The sequence below is a fragment of the Vigna unguiculata genome, chromosome 10 (assembly GCF_037176805.1).
Source record: "Vigna unguiculata cultivar grain cowpea cultivar isolate G323 ecotype 2 chromosome 10, ASM3717680v1, whole genome shotgun sequence".
In the NCBI taxonomy this organism is placed as follows: Eukaryota; Viridiplantae; Streptophyta; class Magnoliopsida; order Fabales; family Fabaceae; genus Vigna; species Vigna unguiculata.
Window position 1 is genome coordinate 51,346,103 of NC_140801.1, and position 20,379 is coordinate 51,366,481.

Genomic DNA, 20,379 nt, shown 5'->3' on the forward strand with positions numbered 1-20,379 from the left:
TGGCGCTGCTTGAGTTTTGATAAAATGGATTCCCAATTAAACCTACAGTAGGAGGGGAATTTTTATGAAAAGCTTGTGCTAAAGCTATCTATGTTCAGACTTTTTAGATGAAAATAAATTTTCGCTTAAATTGACACACTAATCTTTCCATGCCTCATACATAACAAATACTAGGAATGAGAGCATATTTTGGCTGATTCTCTTCCTCTATTTGTCAGTATTAGAGTTTTGTGTATCTAAATATATCTAAATATATTTAAGCAGTTGAAAAAGTAGTCTTCTTTCAACTAATAATATAAAATAAAATTTTATTATTTAATTATGTTTTTTGTGTTTAGTAACAATATAATATGATATCTTGATATGCAATAAATTTTTACATTTATATTTAACTTGTATTACTATTTTACTCGACTGTCAATAATCATATACAACTAGTTCTGGGCAGCACCCCATCAGTTCCTTCCAAAACAAAATTTTAAAAACATGATTTTCGAACAAATTTATTGGAACTCATGAAATACAATTTGGAACCCGATTTCTCGAACGTGATTTTGGAAAAAAATTGCCTTTTCGATCTCTGCTATTTTATTTTAAATCTTTTCATATTATTATATTAATTAATTATTTTCATATATGTTTAAAATTTCAAAAGATAAAATTAAATTAATTTTTATTTTTAATAAAATTAAATAATTATATATATATATATATATATATTATAAAAAATAAAATTTATGATCCGTGTTACGGTATAACCATTTTTATCATGTGAATCCGACGCATTAATAAAGATCAACTGTGACGGCAGGTGACACCTTTATCACAAGAAAGCTGTGAAGATCAACACATAAATCAATCCAGACACATTAATCATACTTTTTACAATAAAAATTATTTGTTTTAGTGTAACCATATATGCATACTGTTTAAAATTATATTTATTTAAAAACGTATAGTTATAAAAAATTTAGCCAATTTAAAATAGATTCCATAACTTAAATTGATATGTATTCCAAAAAACACATAGATCATAATATATAATAACGATATATAAAGATGACTTAAAATGCTATGTTTTGTCTCTTTCTTTGTTTTATTTATTAGAAAACAAGGGGAAAAGTCATCCTTTTTCTCTTTTGAAATTTATTAAATCGCGTAACATATTTTTTAATTTTTTTTTCGCCCATTTTGTATTATATTTTCAGTTATTTTTATTGTCTCTTTTTTTTTCTCCATAAAAAGGTAAGCTAATAACATCTTTTAATACAACAAATATTTTAATAAGTTATTAATTTAATTAGTAATTAAATATTTAAATTTAAGTTTATGATTATTTTTATTTTTCATATTTTTTTACTTAATGGTATTTTATCTTTTAAAAAATACTCTTGTTTATCTTAAATTAGTTTTAGCCGGTTTTAAAAGATGACTATTGTATATTAATTTTTTTTTTCTGTAACTTTTTAAACTTTTTATTTTATTTTATTTCCTTCTTTTCCTTCCTTCCAGAGGCGGACCGAGAAAGGGATTGGAGAGCCGTGGCCCCCAACGTTTTTTATTTTTTTATATTTATGTTATATGAAAATTTTTTTTGTTTTTAATTTTTTAAATTATGTATAAGAAATTTAATATTTTGGAATTTTTTAAATAATAAAAGTATATATTGGAAATTGATAAGAATTAAAATAGGTATCTTTTTATTTATTTTATAAAATATAACATTTAATGCAAATAAATAATAAAGCATAAAATTAAATTTAATAAAAAATAAATAAATTTATTAAGATATCTTTTATTTTCTCTCTCACTGTTTTTTGAGTTTCTCACATATTGTATCCACTTTAGACTTTTACTTGTTTTATTTTCCTTTGTTTATGAAAAAAAAAAGTTAAACACAAATTCATTATTTTGTGCTCTCATTTTTATATGCTTTCTTCTATTATTGAAAAGAAAAGTAATTCTTTTTTTCTCAATTGATAGTGAAATATTAGTTTAATAATTAATATTATTTTTTATCTCACGAGCATTTGGTATATTCATTTTTATAAATATCGAAGAAAAAACAATGCACTAAGTGTTTTTTAATAACTGGTTTTTAAGTGTGACTTGATTATCATATTTTTTCTTTTATTAATTACATATCACAATTTTTATTTAGATTATGATAAATTATCTTTTAGTATTTTTTTAAAACATAAGTATATTGATGAAGAAATAAAAGAATAAATTAATTATTTAAAAGTGATAAGATGGAAGCTACTGTGACGAAGAAAATAGAAAAAATCAATCTTTGATAAAAATAGGAAGTCAATTACATCTACTTGATTGATTTTTTAATCTGTCTCGTCTTATTTTAACTCTTCTTGTTTCTACAACTATATCAAAAAGATAATCTTTTACAATAAAAATTATCAAAATAAGACTGCAAAATAAAACGGGAGATGAATTTTTTTGCTGACGATATGATTATTTACATTAAAAACAAAATATAACTAAAAATTTTAGTATTGATTCAATTATTACTAAGTTAAATAATCTTACGGATCCATAATTAAATATATAAATTTTAAGTATATTTTGGCACCCCATAAATATCGAGCAAGTTCCGCCACTGCTTCCTTCCTCTATTTTCTTAATATTATTTTTTTCATTTGTATTTTCAATTAATTGATAATAAATATTTTGTCATTTGATGAAAAAATTAATATACATTTAATTAATAAAATTGTCAATAAATTTTTAAAAAATACAATAATCAACAAATTTATTAATATATTTTAAAAAATTTAATTACTACATCTATTTTATCGATAAAATTTATTGATAAAAATATTCATCAAAATAAACATTATAAATTATTAATACATTTTATTAATATATATTAATGATAAATCTATTACTAATAAATATTTTTATCAACGACAAAAAATTTAGTTTATAAATGAATATTAACGTATATTCCTGACTAACTGATTATTGATAAATATCGATATAGAATATATGTATATATTCTCACTCATAAGTGAGAGTAAGAAAGAAGAAAAAATTATTGTTATACAGTATAATTTTGAATATAATTAATATTTTTCTTTAATTAAATTATTAAAAATATTATATTTTCTTTATTATAATTTTTATTTAAACACGACAAATTAAAACTATAACTAATAATACCAAATCCATAGCCCAAGTCAATCATGTAAAATATCTAATATATTGGATTTTTCCGGGGGCACCGACCACATTGTCACTGTGAGTCTTATCTTTCACACCTGTAACAAAATTAAATGGTATACAACCTACTATAACTACCGTAGGTAGTAATAATTCATTATTATTTTTGCCTTTTCCTTTTATAATAAACTTATTTTAAAAAATTAGAAAACAAATATAGGTCAACATTATTTATTAAAAAAACTTATTTATATATTGTGCTGAGATTTTGGTTTCACAACGTCAAATTTGTAATATGAAATAACATTATGGTAGTTTATATTTTTTTTAAAGGACTATATTTTGTTGTTAAAATTAAATTGGCAATGCTGATCACTTGCATATAGAAAATAAATAAAAAATTAACATTGAAAACGTAAATCTGTACCAAATTTTGTGAATTTAATTTCGTACCATTTTATTAAAGTAAATGCATTTTTTATAATTATTTTAGTATTTTTTATTTAAACACTTTTTTATTTTTTAACACACAAAAATAATTTTCTTATTTAATAAAATATGAACGACATGACATCTCTGTTACACAATAATTACATAACTTTAAGAAAAACAAAATCTTAATGTGATAATATTTTTAAAATTATATCCGTTATAAAATAATCAAAGTCTATATTCTTAACATTTGAACACAATATATGAATAAAAATTCATAAACACATGTACATTATAATTGAATCTCTCCTCAATACTATATAAATTTGATTTTATATATAAAACCATGTTTTATTATAATAAAAGTTCAGTTTTAATTTATTGGTAGTAACTTTATGTCGTATCGTATTTAAATTTAGTGTGGTACAATTGCTTTGTTGTTTGTCTCTAGGCACGTGTTGTTTGTCCCTTCGCACATGTTGTTTGAATTTGTTACTGGTCATCATGCACACATGTAGGTTCACACTCTCAATACATTATTTCTGAAACCAATTTGTCATCAAACAAATTAATGATGATGATGTTCAGTGAAAAGGGAAACTAATTCATGGAAAATGGGTTGGCTTCTAGCTTTGTTAATGTGTTTTTTGTTTTTTGTTTTTCAATAGAAGAGAGATATCAAATAAGTTTTAAGTTAGTTTTTTCTAGAAATGACAATATAGGTTTGGTTCGTCAGGTCGACTCGTAGATTCGTAAAAAAATACGGGACGGGTCAGGATAGTGAACTCGCAGGCCCGTAGTAGTCTGGCTCGCATAAGTTCGAAGTTCGCGCGGGTTAGTTCGTATAAAAAAAGTTGCACTTGTATATATTTATTACTTTTTGATGGACTCTTGTATTAACATTCTAAATTTTTGTATAACTGAAAATGACAAGTATTATATATTTTTTAATGTGCTAAAATTTAAAGAATACATTATGTATGTCTAGTATGAATATGAATATAATGCAAATGTTAAATTATCAGTTTATCATCCAACTCTCCAAAGTCTTTATTTAATTTTGTGAACTTCTTAAAGTTTTTCGATTTTTAAACATTGAAAGTTTTATCATAAGAATTAAAAAAAAAAAAACGGACCAGCCCACGAAACTGTAAACCAAGTGATGTGCGAGACGAGCCCGTAATTGCAGCTCGCATAAATTGTGCGGGTGGGCTAGCCTGCCCGTAATGTGCGAGCCTTATGCGAGTCGAGCCTAAACGGGCCAAACTGAACCTCATTGTCATCTTAGTTTTTTCTACATAACTTTTTAGATTTTTTTTTATAACTTTTTCCAATTTGTAAGTGTTTAATAAATAAACTTACATTTTAATATTTTTATTTATTGATTGATAAACGATATATTTCTTAAAAAGTATTTTTTATTAATATGTTTATAGCGAAAATGTTTGTTTGAGAGATAAATTAGTGTTTGATTTTTTTATTTGTTAAATTATAATCACAACTCTGTAAATAAAAATAAAATCGTGTGGTAGGTTCGTCCTTCGTACCTTATTATTTATGACGCATAAATTTTATCTTTGTTTTGACAAAAGTGACGTTTAAATTATGCAAACTCGTGTTACCCGTGGGAATTGCTTCACGCAACAACCATATTTCAATCACTGAGCATTGGTGCTGAAAAAACCTACTTGTTCACACACACCTTATCTTTGGAAGCATATCTACCAAACAAAAAATAATAAAGGAAAATCAATAACAACAAAAAATACATTTTGGAGCCTTTTTTTACTATAATAATTGTGTTTTTTTTTTTATAATATGTTCAAAGTGTATACAACAAAAAATACATTTTACTATAATACATTTTGGAGTATAAAAATTATTAATTTAAACATACTAAATTATTTTTATTTTATGGAAAATATATTTACTTTCTCTAATATTAAACTAAATCATACTAATACATTTATCAGTTTTAAATTAAATATTCACTTTCTTTATATTATTAATAAAATAGTATCCATATTCTCTAGTTTTTAAATATACATTTATTTTTCTTATAATTTTAATAAATAATGACCTTTACATTCTTTACAATTTAGTAAATTAATTTCATTCATTCTTATTTTATTTAACATCATACTTTGAATAAAAGTCGAATGAGAATTATAACTTTTAAAATTAAATTTTAAAATAAAAAGTTTTAAACGATATGATTTAAAATTATCATAAAATTTATAATATCACTAAATTGTAAATTGTCTTACAATGGTATAAAAAAGATATCTATTTAAAAAAAATGATTTTAATATCATTTGGGATAACTGTAACAGAATATCTATGTATTGTTCTCTACTGTTTTAATGAATAATACATTGTTAAATATGATGTTACAAAATATTACATTAAAAGTAAAAAAAAAAACTGTAAAGTTATTTTGAAAATTAATTTGACATTATGCGAAACATATATTTAAGTTAAGTAAACGATAATTACAATAGTAGAGTCAGATTATTTTAACAAATAAAACTATTTTTTGTGTCAAATGTATGTTGGCTTAGTTGATGTTAAAAAAATCATTTAGTCCTTTTATCTTTTAGTCTCTATTTATTTGGAAGGTTTCTACTGTTCACGTGTATTAGAGAAGATAGATTTAAAAATATTTTGTGTTCTCATTCAACGATTTAAGCAAAAAAACGATGACTGATTTGCGGGTTTATTCTAAAATTTCATCCCCTCAACTTTGCAGAGATCTGCGATGATATTCAAACATTTACTTTTTTACCCTCTTCATATATATTACTAAGATGGTGTGTAAAAGTGTGTGAAATAAGGTGGTGAGTGACTGCAGTAGTGGTGTGTGTGAGTGAGAGGGCACCAGTTACGTAACCGGTGCCTAGAAGACCTTAACACCGGTGTCGACACCGGTGCGTATGTGTTTTTTTTTTAACTTTTTCTTTTAATTTGTTTTAATTTTGTTTAAAAATTAATTGTATAACTTTATTTAAAAATTTAATTCTATAAATTTCTTTTACATTCATAATTTTTTTTTTAAAAAAAGTTTCATATAATTTTAATATTTTTTTAATTCGTATTAATTAATTATAATTATTTTTATAACATCAAACTATAAAATCATTCTTTTTTTCCATCAAGGATATTTTGGTAACTTTCTAATTCTATATATTTTTACAATTTATTTTATTTATCACATCAATCAAATCTTTCACTAACTTTCATAAAACTTATCTCCAAATCCACTCACTTTACCCTCTAAATTCACTCAAAAAAACACAAATATTCATCCTCCTAAATCTACACAAATCCATCTTCACACTCTCCCCATATCCATCTATAAAAAGGAACACACCCTTAGGGTATTTACTGTTTTTTGTGGGAGAATAAATGGAGATGATATGTTTATTTTTCTCAAAGAATTTGTGAGTAAATGATAGAGAATATGAGGGAGAGATGTGAAATTCTCTCTCCTAAGATGAGTATCTCCTACAGAGTATGGTAACTTGAGAGGATAAAAATGTAATTACCAATTTTTTTCTTTTTCCTAAAATTTACAATTCTTTATTTATAATAATAAAGTATGGAATACTTAAAAATAATATTAATGGAGAAAATAATATATACAATATTTAAATAAAATACTAATAAAAGTTACAATGATAAAAGTAATTAATTAATAATAATATTAATTTTGTTATAATTCAATATTTAATTAAAATATTTTTTAATCAATCTCATTTTATTTAAAAATAATTAGACCTATTCATTTTTTTATAAAAAATCGTCTTGATTTTATTTTAATTTAATTTTAACCAAATATATTTCATTTTCTAATAATTTTAACCATAAGGGTAAATATGTAAACTTACCACTTAATCTAATAATCTTCTTAAAAATACATAATAACATAATATAAACTTAGATGAGAGTAATCTAACACCAACTATTTCTAACTTTATTCATAAATAAATTATTTGCATTATTAATCTATGCTAATTGAAATAATTAAGGTTGATGCTAACCTACTTAACCTAATCTTATTTAATTTTAATATTTATATTTATTCAAGTTAACACCAACTATATAACATTAGTTTTATTATTTATTTAAGCAGCATTAATTAAATTGAGATTAATTATTTTAATCCAAAGAACCATTAAAGATGAAACAAACATTCTCTTTTATTTTTCTATATAAATCTCCTTGTGTAGTCCAGTTTCATCTCGTTTACTCAAATTCATCATCTTAAGCCACATTCATCATCTACTTTTATACTCATCTTCTTCATATACACTCACTTTTTTCATGTCCATTTCCTTTACCCACACTTATCTCTTTTATCTATACTCATCCATTACAATTTTTTTTTTCTTTTATTTTTGTTGAAGATAGATGCATTGTATAAGAAACTTTAGTTTTTAAATTATTATAAGATAAATTGATATAAATTAAAATAATATTAAAAATAACTTATTTAGTATTAATTAAGACGACAGTAAATTAAATGAATTTTAAAATAAAACAAATCATTAATGTCAACTTGGTCTACATTAAATTAATTTAATTAAAAATGAATTTAAAATTAATAATAAATTAACATTGATTTAACCCATATTATTACATCGACCTTCAAAAATCAACTTAGCGTCAATAACTTTAGAATCTACCGGATTTGTTATACAAATCCTACATTATCAACTAATTAGTTTTGGCTTTTGGCCAACACTAAACATTAATTTCTTGTAATGATTTTATATAATTTTTATCGTCTTTAATTTAGATTTTAATAGTATTAGCTTTCCATTTTAATATAATAGTTAAGATTGATAATTCTGACATAATTACTCCTAAAATAACTTAAATGAGAGTTAAGACCCTATATGATATTTAATGTTTGAAGTAGTGGTCGAACTTTTTAATGTTCCTCCCTTCCCCATTTTTTTAATATATATAAATTAATATGTAAAAAAATAGTTTATTTTAATTTTAGTATGTTTTATGTATGTAGTATCTCCAAAAGTTATGTATATTTATTTTGGCACTCCTAAAATATTTACTGAATATCTGGCCCTCTGATTTGAAGTCTTATATATATAAATGTTATAACTATTTAAAGTAACTTAAGTTTGGATATAATTTTATTACTTAATTCTCTTCCTCTCACCTAAGTTTTTCAATACATTATTTCTTGTTCTGTATGTATGTTTTATGTATGATTTGAAATCCCTACATTAAGAATATAAAAAAGGTCTGATAGAAATGAATAGTTTATAATAAGAAATAATAACAAATATGAATTTTAAGGTATATAATGGAAAAGTCAATAAAGTTACTGCATGAAATAAATTATAGTGTAAAAACTCGTTATATATATTATCCATATAAATGTTTTTTTCTTTATATATAAAGTGAGTAAAAATTAGTACCTTTAAAATAATTATAACGGTTCTATTAGTTAATTAATCTTGAATTATTAGGCTATATGACGATAAAAATACAGAAAAAGAAAGTGATTATTATATTTATCTACCTTTCATATGATTTTGGTGTGTTTCCATTTGCTTTGAATCCGTATTCATAAATGCAGTGTACACGTTTGTGATCTACCCTTTGTTCCTCCATGAATATATAGGTGAAGTAGCATTGACTTAGAAAACTGCACATGTTAGGGAGATAAATATAATAATCACTTTCTTTTTCTGTAATTTTTGTCTTCATATAAACTATATATTAATTGAAGATTAATTAACTAGTAGAATCGTTAATTAATATGTGAAATAGCATTGACTTGGAACACTGCACATGTCAGGGAGATTAATTAACTAATAAATTTTGGTGTGTTTCCATTTGCTTTTACTCCATATACTCATAAATGCAGAGTACACTTTTGTGTTTCCCTCCATGAATATATATGTAAAGTAGCATTGACTTGGTAGATCAATGGACTTTAAATCTAACTCAATTTCATAAAATTGGACTGCTAGGTTAGGTTATATTTATTTATATACTAAAATTATTTTATTTTTAATCCATGTAAAATTTTTAATATATTTTATTTATGTTAAAGTATATACATCTCTTACGTGAGATTAAATATTAACAAATAGTCTGATAGCAATCCAAGATAGTGAATGAAACTATATGTCCAGAAAATAGAAATTTCGTTAAGATAAACTTTTTCTTTTAACTATGATTTTGATACATGTCAGAAAGTAAAATTTAATCCTAATACAACTCCACAAAATTAACTTATAAAATGAGATCTACACCCGAAATTCGAGAATACGTTTGGCTATAAATAGCTTCCTCTGCACAAGCCATGAGGCATAAGCAAGCAACTTGTTTTGTGTTTGAGAAGAGTTGTGTGTTGAGTTCGAGAAGATAGCCAGTAAAAATGTTTGGGATATTGAACAGGGGTCACAAGATAAAGGGCACTGTGGTGTTGATGACGAAGAATGTGTTTGATTTCAATGAATTTGTGTCAAGTACGAGAGGTGGAATAGCTGGTGCTGCCGGAGGTATCTTTGGTGCTGCCACCGACATAGTTGGAGGAATAGTTGATGGTGCCACTGCCATCTTCAGCCGTAACATTGCCATTCAGTTGATCAGTGCAACCAAAACTGATGGTTTCTTTCTCTCTATCTGTCTATATATATATATATATATATATATATATATATATATATATATATATATATATATCTTTCTACTTCTTTCAACATATCACATGCAAAACACTTAACATAATTCTTTTCCATCATCAAATAAACTCAACTTTTCTTTAAATAAAAAACAAAATCCAATAATTTAGCTTTTGAAGAAGTTAAATGATACAACTTCTATGACATTAGTTATAATTTCAGTTTATATATATATATATATATATATATATATATATATATATATATATATATATATATTATTTTAAAAGCATTTGTTTGTGCATAGCTTTTTATAACAAATTAGCTTGAAAAGATGTTATTAAATTATAATAGTAGAAATATTAAAATGAATTTGAATGTCAGAATTAACTCAGTTTATTACAAGTTTGTATTGAGTTGGGTCGAAAAAAATTATTATTTTCTTAAATATGGATCGATTGAACCCAATTTACTTAACATAGATATTTAATGAAGTATAATTAGTAATCCACTAACAATTTTTTATTAGTTTTCTATCATTTTTCAAATAAATTTTTTTGTTATAATTATTTATTATTTTTGGTTACGCAAGTTGATAATTTGACTTTTTAAAATACTACAATAACTTAGATGTTTAGTTTATTTGTTTGTACAATTGTGTAAATTGATACCTGAATTTTTAAGTACTATGTTTATAATACTATTTAGTAAAATATATAAACACTTTGATTATATTAATGTAAAAAGATAAGTCAAGTCAATTCATTTTAATTGTATTGCAAAATAAATTAAAAGAACAAAATCTCTTTAAGTAAATATTAAAGTAAATTTAGGTTAATTATATGTTATATAATAGCATAAAATATTTAATATATATATTAACACTTTATATTAATGTTAATATAAATATTAGTGTAGAGTGTAAGAGCATCCACTTCACAGATTGATTTTAAGTAAAAGAGTTACCTGATCCAAATATATTAACTTTACGGTGTAATTACTATCTGGATTAAGTTAAATGATTCAGTTTTTTATTGGAGCCTTCTTAAATAATTATATTATATATCATTGATTTATTTTATTATCAAGCCAAATCAAACTATCCAAATATTGTAAAACTATACAGAATAGAATACGAATAAGACAAAATCAATATTATGCAAATTTGGCTTTTAACTCTAAAAATAATTATGTATTGCACAACCAATTTCAGCTATGCACAACTACCAAATTTGAATACTGTATAATCAATAATTATTTAATTATTGTTAATATAAACAGTAAATACTATGGAACCTAACACAACCACTAAACTACTGCAAAGTGCATAACTATTAAAATTCACTGAAAGTACACCTTCAAAAGCTATATGTTTATTTTTTATTTTTTCTCAGATAAGTAAAATATGCAGTATAGTTAATACTCAGTTTTGAAATTACCAACTAAAAGAAAGTTAATACCAACAAATATGAGTGCGTAAAATGAAAAACTAGTGATCACAAACTGAATTTTGAGTGTTCTTTATCTGTATTCTTCTTGCAGGGCTTGGAAATGGAAAGATCGGAAAACGAACCTTTTTGGAGAAGCATCTTCCTTCGTTACCAAACTTGGGAGATAGACAAGATGCATTCAATGTTTATTTTGAATGGGATGAGAGTTTTGGAATTCCAGGAGCATTTTACATCAAAAATTTTATGCAATCTGAGTTTTTTCTTGTCAGTCTCACTCTTGAAGACATTCCAAATCATGGAACCATTCACTTTGTTTGCAACTCATGGGTTTACAATGCTAAATGTTACAAAAGGGATCGCATTTTCTTTGTTAACAAGGTAATAACTTTCTACCTGCCAAAACAAGTAATGTGTGAAATTCAGAATTTTCCCTTGACTTTCACGTAATTCAGCTAGCTCATTTTTCTTTTGGGGTTAATGAAAAAAAAAAAAATCGTTGAATGTGTTTCAGACATATCTTCCAAATGAAACTCCAACTTCACTGGTAAAGTACAGAAAAGAAGAGTTGGAAAATCTTAGAGGAGATGGAAAAGGGGAGCGCAAGGAATATGACAGAATCTATGACTATGATGTTTACAATGATTTGGGCAACCCAGACAAGAACAAGAGTCTAGCTCGTCCTGTTCTTGGAGGGTCTAGCGATTTTCCATACCCTCGCAGGGGAAGAACTGGTAGAAAATCAACAAGGACAGGTTAGGATTGTATTTTCTATTTTAAGTAATCAATTCCAGTTTCCAACACATGCAATGAGATTCTTGTTACTGCATAATCCAAATGTTTCATATGTTTTTGGTAACATAGAGATGTTATTATGCATTATGACATAGAAACTCATTTTGTTTTGAAAGTGTGATGATGAGTCTGATCGGTGTTCTTGATGGTTCTGCACTAATTTCAGTGTTGTTTAACTTTCAATAGATCGTAACTGTGAGATACCAACCAATGACACCTACATTCCAAGAGATGAAAACTTTGGTCATTTGAAGTCATCAGATTTCCTTACATATTCAATAAAGGCCTTAACTCAAAACGTGCTACCTACATTTCAAAAAGCATTCGGTTTCAACAATGAGTTTGATACATTTGAAGACGTGCGTGGACTCTTTGAAGGTGGAGTTTATCTCCCCACAGATGTAATCAGCAAAATTAGCCCCATACCAGTGCTTAAGGAAATCTTCCGCACAGATGGTGAACAAGTTCTCAAGTTTCCACCACCTCATGTCATCAGAGGTATTGTCTATAGGCTTATTAGATTACTCAAGTAAAATCAATTCTGAGTCCATTATAATTAATACTTCACATTTTTTTCTCTGTTGTGTTCAATGTTTCTGTGTTAACGATTTGGAGCAGTGAGTAAGTCTGCATGGATGACTGATGAAGAATTTGGAAGAGAGATGTTGGCTGGTGTAAATCCATGCCTAATTCAACGCCTTCAAGTAAGCAGTGCTTTGTTTTTTAGTAACTAAGAACAAATTTGGTGTGTGTGTGTGTGTCTTGGATTATATATTCATTGAATCATTGTTGATGTTATTAACAAATGGTAGGAGTTCCCTCCAAAAAGCAACTTGGATGTTACAAGGTATGGTGATCAAACTAGTACAATAACTAAAGAACACTTGGAGATCAACCTTGGTGGACTCACTGTGGAACAGGTAAGTGATACCAATATCATAACAAAATGACACATCAATACCATATTAATCGTGACACTAAATGATTATGATTATGTTTGTGCAACAGGCACTGAAGGGTAACAGATTGTTCATATTAGATCATCACGATGCATTCATACCATATTTAGAAAGGATCAATGACCTTCCCACTGCAAAGTGTTATGCCACAAGAACTATACTTTTCTTGAAAGATGACGGCACATTGAAGCCACTGGCCATTGAATTAAGTTTGCCAAATCCTGGGGGAAATGGTGCCAATAGTAGAGTCATCTTGCCTGCAGAACAAGGTGCTGAAAACACAATCTGGCTACTTGCAAAGGCTTATGTTGTTGTAAATGACTCCTGCTACCATCAACTCATGAGCCATTGGTATTGAAAATTCTATTCTACCACTTTCATCACAGACAAACTTATCTATTCTGAATCTGTGAAGTGATTTTTTATTTGTTCATGATCTCAGGTTGAATACTCATGCTGTGATGGAGCCATTTGTGATAGCAACAAACAGACATTTGAGTGTGCTCCACCCTATTTATAAACTCTTGTTGCCTCATTATCGTGACACTATGAACATCAATGGACTTGCAAGACAATCACTCATCAACGCAGGTGGCGTTATTGAGCGATCATTTTTGCCTGGCGAATTTGCTGTGGAGATGTCTTCAGCAGTTTACAAGAACTGGGTTTTCACTGATCAAGCCCTTCCAGCCGATCTTATCAAGAGGTAATGTTTACACACATAAAGATCAATAATTTGCTATAAAGTTTTCAAGTTAAAATTTTCACTTGTTTGATACCTAGTCCTTTGTATTATTCATCCTTGATTCAGAGGATTGGCTACTGAAGATCCTTCTGCTCCTCATGGCCTTCGTCTTGTGATAGAGGACTACCCTTATGCTGTTGATGGACTAGAAATATGGGACACTATCCAAACTTGGGTTAAAGAGTATGTCTCCTTGTACTATCCCACAAACGATGCAGTTAAGAAAGACACTGAACTCCAAGCTTGGTGGAAGGAAGCTGTTGAGAAAGGTCATGGTGACTTGAAAGATAAGGCATGGTGGCCAAAGTTGAACACTCCTCAAGATTTGATTCACACTTGCTCCATTATTATATGGATTGCTTCAGCTCTTCATGCAGCTGTGAATTTTGGACAGTACCCTTATGGAGGATTCATCCTGAACCGTCCAACTATAACCAGAAGATTGCTGCCTGAACCAGGAACCAAAGATTATGATGAGTTGAGCAGCAATTATCAAAAGGCTTATTTGAGAACAGTTACAGGGAAGGTTGAGGCCCTTGTGGACCTTTCAGTGATAGAGATATTGTCAAGGCATGCTTCTGATGAGGTCTATCTTGGACAGAGGGACAATCCAAATTGGACTGATGACATAAAAGCACTTCAAGCTTTTAAAAAGTTTGGACAAAAGCTGAAGGTGATTGAAGATAAAATCATGGAGAGGAACAAAGATTCAAGTCTTAGAAACCGTAATGGACCAGTTCAGATGCCTTACACTCTGCTTCTTCCTACTTGTGAAGATGAAGGTCTCACTTTCAGAGGAATTCCCAACAGCATCTCTATTTAAGGGGTGTTCATGTGTTGTTTAATTTCTGTTTAATGCCGAATAATTATGCTTCCTTGTCTCTGCATAATTGTGTTGTTTATGCTTAAGTTCTGCATGGGAATGTTATGTGGTTTTCCATTTAATAAGACATTTTTTCTACCCTACTGTTATGAGAATAAGATTAATGTTTTTTCACGACTGCACTTAACATTCATGCAGGAGTACAAACAAATATGTTTTGAAAAATTGCAATCTTCGTCTGTTGGAAATAGTACAAGTGAGTCAAAAGTTTCACATCGAATATAACAGAAAAATTTAAACAGTATATAAGAATAAAAATTCATAACACCGTTACTTTAAGATTTTGGGTTAAAGTGGTGTCAGATGTCTTATATGTGTAAGACTAATGTTATATAACCAACTATATAAGAATAAAGACACATAACACCTTTGCCTTTAACGTTTTGGAATTAAAATGGTGTCAAAGACATTATATATAAGACTAATGTTATATAATCATATGGAACCACAATCTCTCTATGACCATAACCCATGAACATCATCTACAATTTTGCCTATGCTCAGTTATTTCAGTGCTGATAATGATGCTTTTTGTATGATTTAGTTTACTATCTAAACATTGGCTAATTAATTGGTGTGTATATGTCTAAGAATCTACTTTATCATCATTAGATATGTTGTTGCATTCCCATATAAAATAATTTTCAATTTTATAATTTAAAAAGTCATTTTTTATTTTCAGATTTAACAATATAAAAAGGACATAATGGAATGTTTCTTATATGGAAGTGCAGGAAGAAACTTATAGAAGTGCAGAAAGAAAGTGTCCCAGGGTTGATGAGACTACATTTTACTAAGTTTTGCGCTTAATTAAAGATACCCAATAGCCCATAAACACTAGTAAAGAAATAATAAATATAGAAACTAAAATATCAAATAAACAAAAAAGAAAAATAATAAAGTCAAAAGATGTTACAAGCAAGTCACACTGATTTCAAAGGGAATAGAAATTAATTTTCTTGAAAAAATTGTGTATATTTTCATAATTTTGAAAACGTTATAAAATTTCAATCAAGTATAAATTTTCAGCGTCGCTTTTTGTTTTCTTTGAAATAGTTTAAAATTTCATTTTAGTTAAAAAGATAAATTTCTTATATAATTAATTAATACAACTAATATTATTGTAATTGCATACTCACTTTAAATGATAGATTATTTGAAATGGATGACTATTAGTTCACTTAAAAGTTTCATATAAATTAAATAACGCAACCAAGGAAAAGTATGATTAACAAGTTGATTAACTATTTTTCAGTAAGCATTTTATTATTTGATAAGAATATTTGTACATGTTATAAGTTTCATCTTTATAAAACTATAAAAAACAATTTAATATTTGTTTTAAAAGAGCAAAAGTTTAATAGTATGCGGGGCGGTATAAAAGTTTTGCATTGCAAACCAATTAAAATTGTTAGTTTTGCTTAAATAATTTATATCTACTTAAATTGTGGTAGAAATTATTAATAATTAATTATAACTAACCGTGTTCGAAAAATAAAAATAAAATGTCATTTTTTATTTTATAAGAAACTCTTTTCCGAAAAGAATTATAAAAAAATTATTAAAGTAAATACTTTTTAATAATATTGTGTTAAAACAAAAAATTACAATAAACTCTTTAAAATAATATAGTACAATAAAATTCATAAAAAATAAATTAAGATATGATATTATAATTCTTATAATGTAGAAGGAATTTTTTTTTTTAACTTCTAATAGAAAAAATAAAAGTTCTTCCAAATACAATAATTTTAATTTATCTTTATTTAATAGTATATATCATTCATTTATTTAAAACACACTAAAGTAATGAAAAGTTAAATTTAAATTTATTTAATAGGGTTAAATATGTTTTTATCCCTTGATTTTTAATTCATAATTAGTTTATGTTTCAAACATTGGTCAAATTTAATCTTTCAACTTCATAAATGGATAAATTTAGTTTTTTTAACTAACTTTTGTTAAGTTTATTTGACTTTTCATACATATTTTATTATAGCATTTGAGTTGTCTACACGATTTAATACATTCTTGCTTCAGTGTTAATTGAGAGATGCATATGAAACGTCAAACAAATTTAACAAAATTTGATTAAAATGACTAAATTTAATAATTTCTATAAATGGAGACTAAATTGATTCAAAATTTCAATTTTTATCGTTAGAAGAACAAAAACATATTTAACTATATTTAATATAATTGAACTTGTTTTTTTCATTTTATTTTATGTCACAACAAATTAAAATCATAGAATTGGCAAAGAATTTGGATCAGCAATGAAAAAAGAAAAAGAAATAACCCAATCAAGTTTGATAAAATGCATTTTGGATTATCTAGAATAAAAAAATTTAGTGATACATTTTTTTTTTCAATCAATTTTTTTTCTATGTCAATTAAAAACTTAAATTTTAGAACATGGAAAGTGTTTTGGTCTCTTTCTCAAGATTAAGGATGAATAAATAAACTAGATCAATCTGTTTAAAGTTCTACATACATAGGTCACGTTTTAAATGAATTCCGTTCATAAATCAACTAACATTTTCCGTTATGCATCTATTAAATTAAAATTATAAAAATTAGATAAAATTATTTTTTTAGTTAGTAACTTTGTTTTCTAAAACAGCATCTGCAAATACACTGATAATGTCGACGAATTCCACTGGTTCAACGGATCAGATTGTAAATTAAATATAATTATGAAAAAAATTAAAATATAATGTTATTTATTTTTCTAATGAATTAATTACATTACACATGACTAAGGTCGACATATATAATCACACACAAAAGAAAAAGAGTCGACAAAAACTAATGAAGAAATTTATGCACATGAGTGCAACATTCAATTATTGCACATGGATACATACTAAGGATGAAAATGGTATGACTTTTCAGCACAAAATTAGTATTTTAAGTACATGCATGATGAAAGCATTATAAACTCTTACAAAAAATAGTATTATTCAACCAGGACTTGTAACACAATAAATATATGATTCAAACAAGTAATAATTAGTTTATATTAATAAAATTATTTGATTTTATACTAAATACAGAGATATAAAATTTATTTTTATGTATTTTATAATACAAATAATATTTCACTTTACACTATAAGCTTGATATCTTTTCTTAAGGTAACTAATGAAAATAAGTACCAATTAACAAAAACTTAAGAGAAAATTGAGAGAGAAGGAAGAATCTTGAATAAAGAAAAATAAAATGATATGAATTATTCCTAAATATCTAATTATGATTTTGAGTTTTACATTAAGTATGAAAGTCAAAGTAAAGAAAAATACTTACAAATTTATTATTTTAAGGTTCGAGGAAATATTATAATCTCTATATAAATTGATTCATGATTGTAGGTATTGAATTTTGTCAATTTATTATATCAAAAGATTCAATAAAAGTATGAAAAAATCGATGATTCGTCTTATCGAAAGACATATAAATTGTAGAAAATATTCACATTTAAGAGAAAGACACTCACAAATATAAAAAATATTCACATTTAAGTGTGAGTTAATTTCACGTTCATTATAAATGACAAAATTAAATAAAATATAAAAAATAAATTAAACAAAATATAAAATTTTTTGGATTAGAACTAACTAGTGTCATAATCTCTTATATAAATTGATTCATTAATATTGAATCTTCCCCGTATATCTTATTAAAAGATTCAATAATCGTTGATATTTTTAGATTCCTAAGACAATTTCTTTTATTCATAATTATTGTGCCAAGATGTTTTAAATCCAGATTTATTTATTAAATGTTATGAAATTTATTTTTTCTCAATTTAGCTTATGTTTTTCTCAAACTTAATCTCTTCTTAAACTACTTGTATCTTCTAAAGTAAACATGTTTAATTATTTTATATGTTTTGAGTTTTATTTTTTATTTAAATGCATAGTGTAATCTTAGCCTTATAAATATATACAGTTTCTATTCTATACCCCTCTTAAATATCTGAAACCAGAAATGTAAAGAGATTTGTTCTGTGAATATAAACCATAAACTAATGTACTATGAGTGGAAAATTGAATTAAGACACCTTTTATAATAAAAATATAATAATTTAATTTAGTTACTCATTTATGTCTTATAATAATTTAAATTTATTTTAAGTTTTTAACCGTACGATCTATGATTAGACTTATTAATTTGGTCTAATCCATATGATTTGGTTTAGACTCACATAGGTTGAGGTAAAAAAATTTCCAGGACCAAAATGAAAACGAAAATCTTATGGGTCAGAGCCAACCCAACCATAAACAATATTGGGTCAGATCTAAGTCAAATAGATCATTCAAGTTGGACCCAAGTCAGGTCGTGTCTAGGTTTACCAAAGTTTAATAGAATCCATATTGTGCTAAGTTGAATCGAACTCATGTTAAATAAATCGAGTCAGGCTCATGTTTTATCGAGTCAGGTCGAGCCTAAAATAGGTCGAGTTGAGTCAGTGAATTGAGTCAAGTTGGACAAACTTCAGGTCGAGATGAATTATACATGCTTTAGATCGAGTTGAATAGAACCCACTTGAACCACGTCAGATTGAGTTGAGTCGGTCTAGTTGGGCCCACATCTGATCAAGTCGACTTGGCCTAAGCTGGATTGAGTTGAGTCGAACTCACCTTTGGTTAAGTTGAGTGGAACCTACCTTTGGTCAAGTCGATTCAGGTCCACATAAGTTTAAGTTGTCAGATTGAGTCAAATAGTAGTCACATTAAACCAATGTGGAGTCAAGTTTAAATCATTCCATGCTAATTCAAGCTCAGACAAAATTAACCAAGTTTAGACCAATACATGACAATCCAAACCCAAAAAGGTTGGATTGGCCTAGTCACACAAGTTGTATTGGATCCTAACTTTTTTGTTGAGTTACAGATAATACAAATTAAGTAATAATCATTTTATAATTAATGTAATTTGGAGATCATTTCACTTTAAAATATTCTATATACTCATGCTATAAATCAAATATTAGTAAAAATATTTAAAAATAATAAAATAATAATAACGATATAAAATATATATTTTAATAATAATAAACAATATTATTAATTGTAATAATAATAATAATAATAACAACAATCACAATCAAGAGATAATTTTATTTATTAAAACAATTTTCTTATCATTTGAATTAAATTATTCACATACTTTCTTTTCTTTTATTTTTTTACAATTTTTATTATTTTTTCTTTAATCAAAATAACCTACTTTACCCCCTCTTTTCTTTTTCCTTAATTTAATTTTTTACTCTCACAAA

The 20,379-nt window shown here is 25.9% G+C and overlaps 1 protein-coding gene across 1 annotated transcript; it reads left to right on the forward strand.

Moving 5' to 3' along the window:
• The first annotated feature begins 9,941 nt into the window (after positions 1 to 9,941).
• Positions 9,942 to 15,212, forward strand: LOC114166341 (linoleate 9S-lipoxygenase 1). Its single transcript, XM_028051055.2, has 9 exons — positions 9,942 to 10,253; positions 11,811 to 12,097; positions 12,231 to 12,471; positions 12,698 to 13,009; positions 13,130 to 13,215; positions 13,324 to 13,431; positions 13,520 to 13,821; positions 13,913 to 14,176; positions 14,282 to 15,212. The coding sequence occupies exons 1-9, from the start codon at positions 10,022 to 10,024 to the stop codon at positions 15,036 to 15,038; spliced, it is 2,589 nt and encodes an 862-aa protein (XP_027906856.1). The 5' UTR covers positions 9,942 to 10,021; the 3' UTR covers positions 15,039 to 15,212.
• Positions 15,213 to 20,379: the final 5,167 nt, after the last annotated feature.

What these genes read in the sequence shown, in the direction of transcription:
- LOC114166341 (XM_028051055.2), top strand. Translation starts at nt 10,022, where the DNA reads ATGTTTGGGATATTGAACAGGGGTCACAAGATAAAGGGCACTGTGGTG. An exon ending in GCATTTTCTTTGTTAACAAG is followed by an intron (nt 12,098 to 12,230) that starts GTAATAACTTTC and finishes AATGTGTTTCAG; the next exon opens with ACATATCTTCCAAATGAAAC. An exon ending in ACCACCTCATGTCATCAGAG is followed by an intron (nt 13,010 to 13,129) that starts GTATTGTCTATA and finishes GATTTGGAGCAG; the next exon opens with TGAGTAAGTCTGCATGGATG.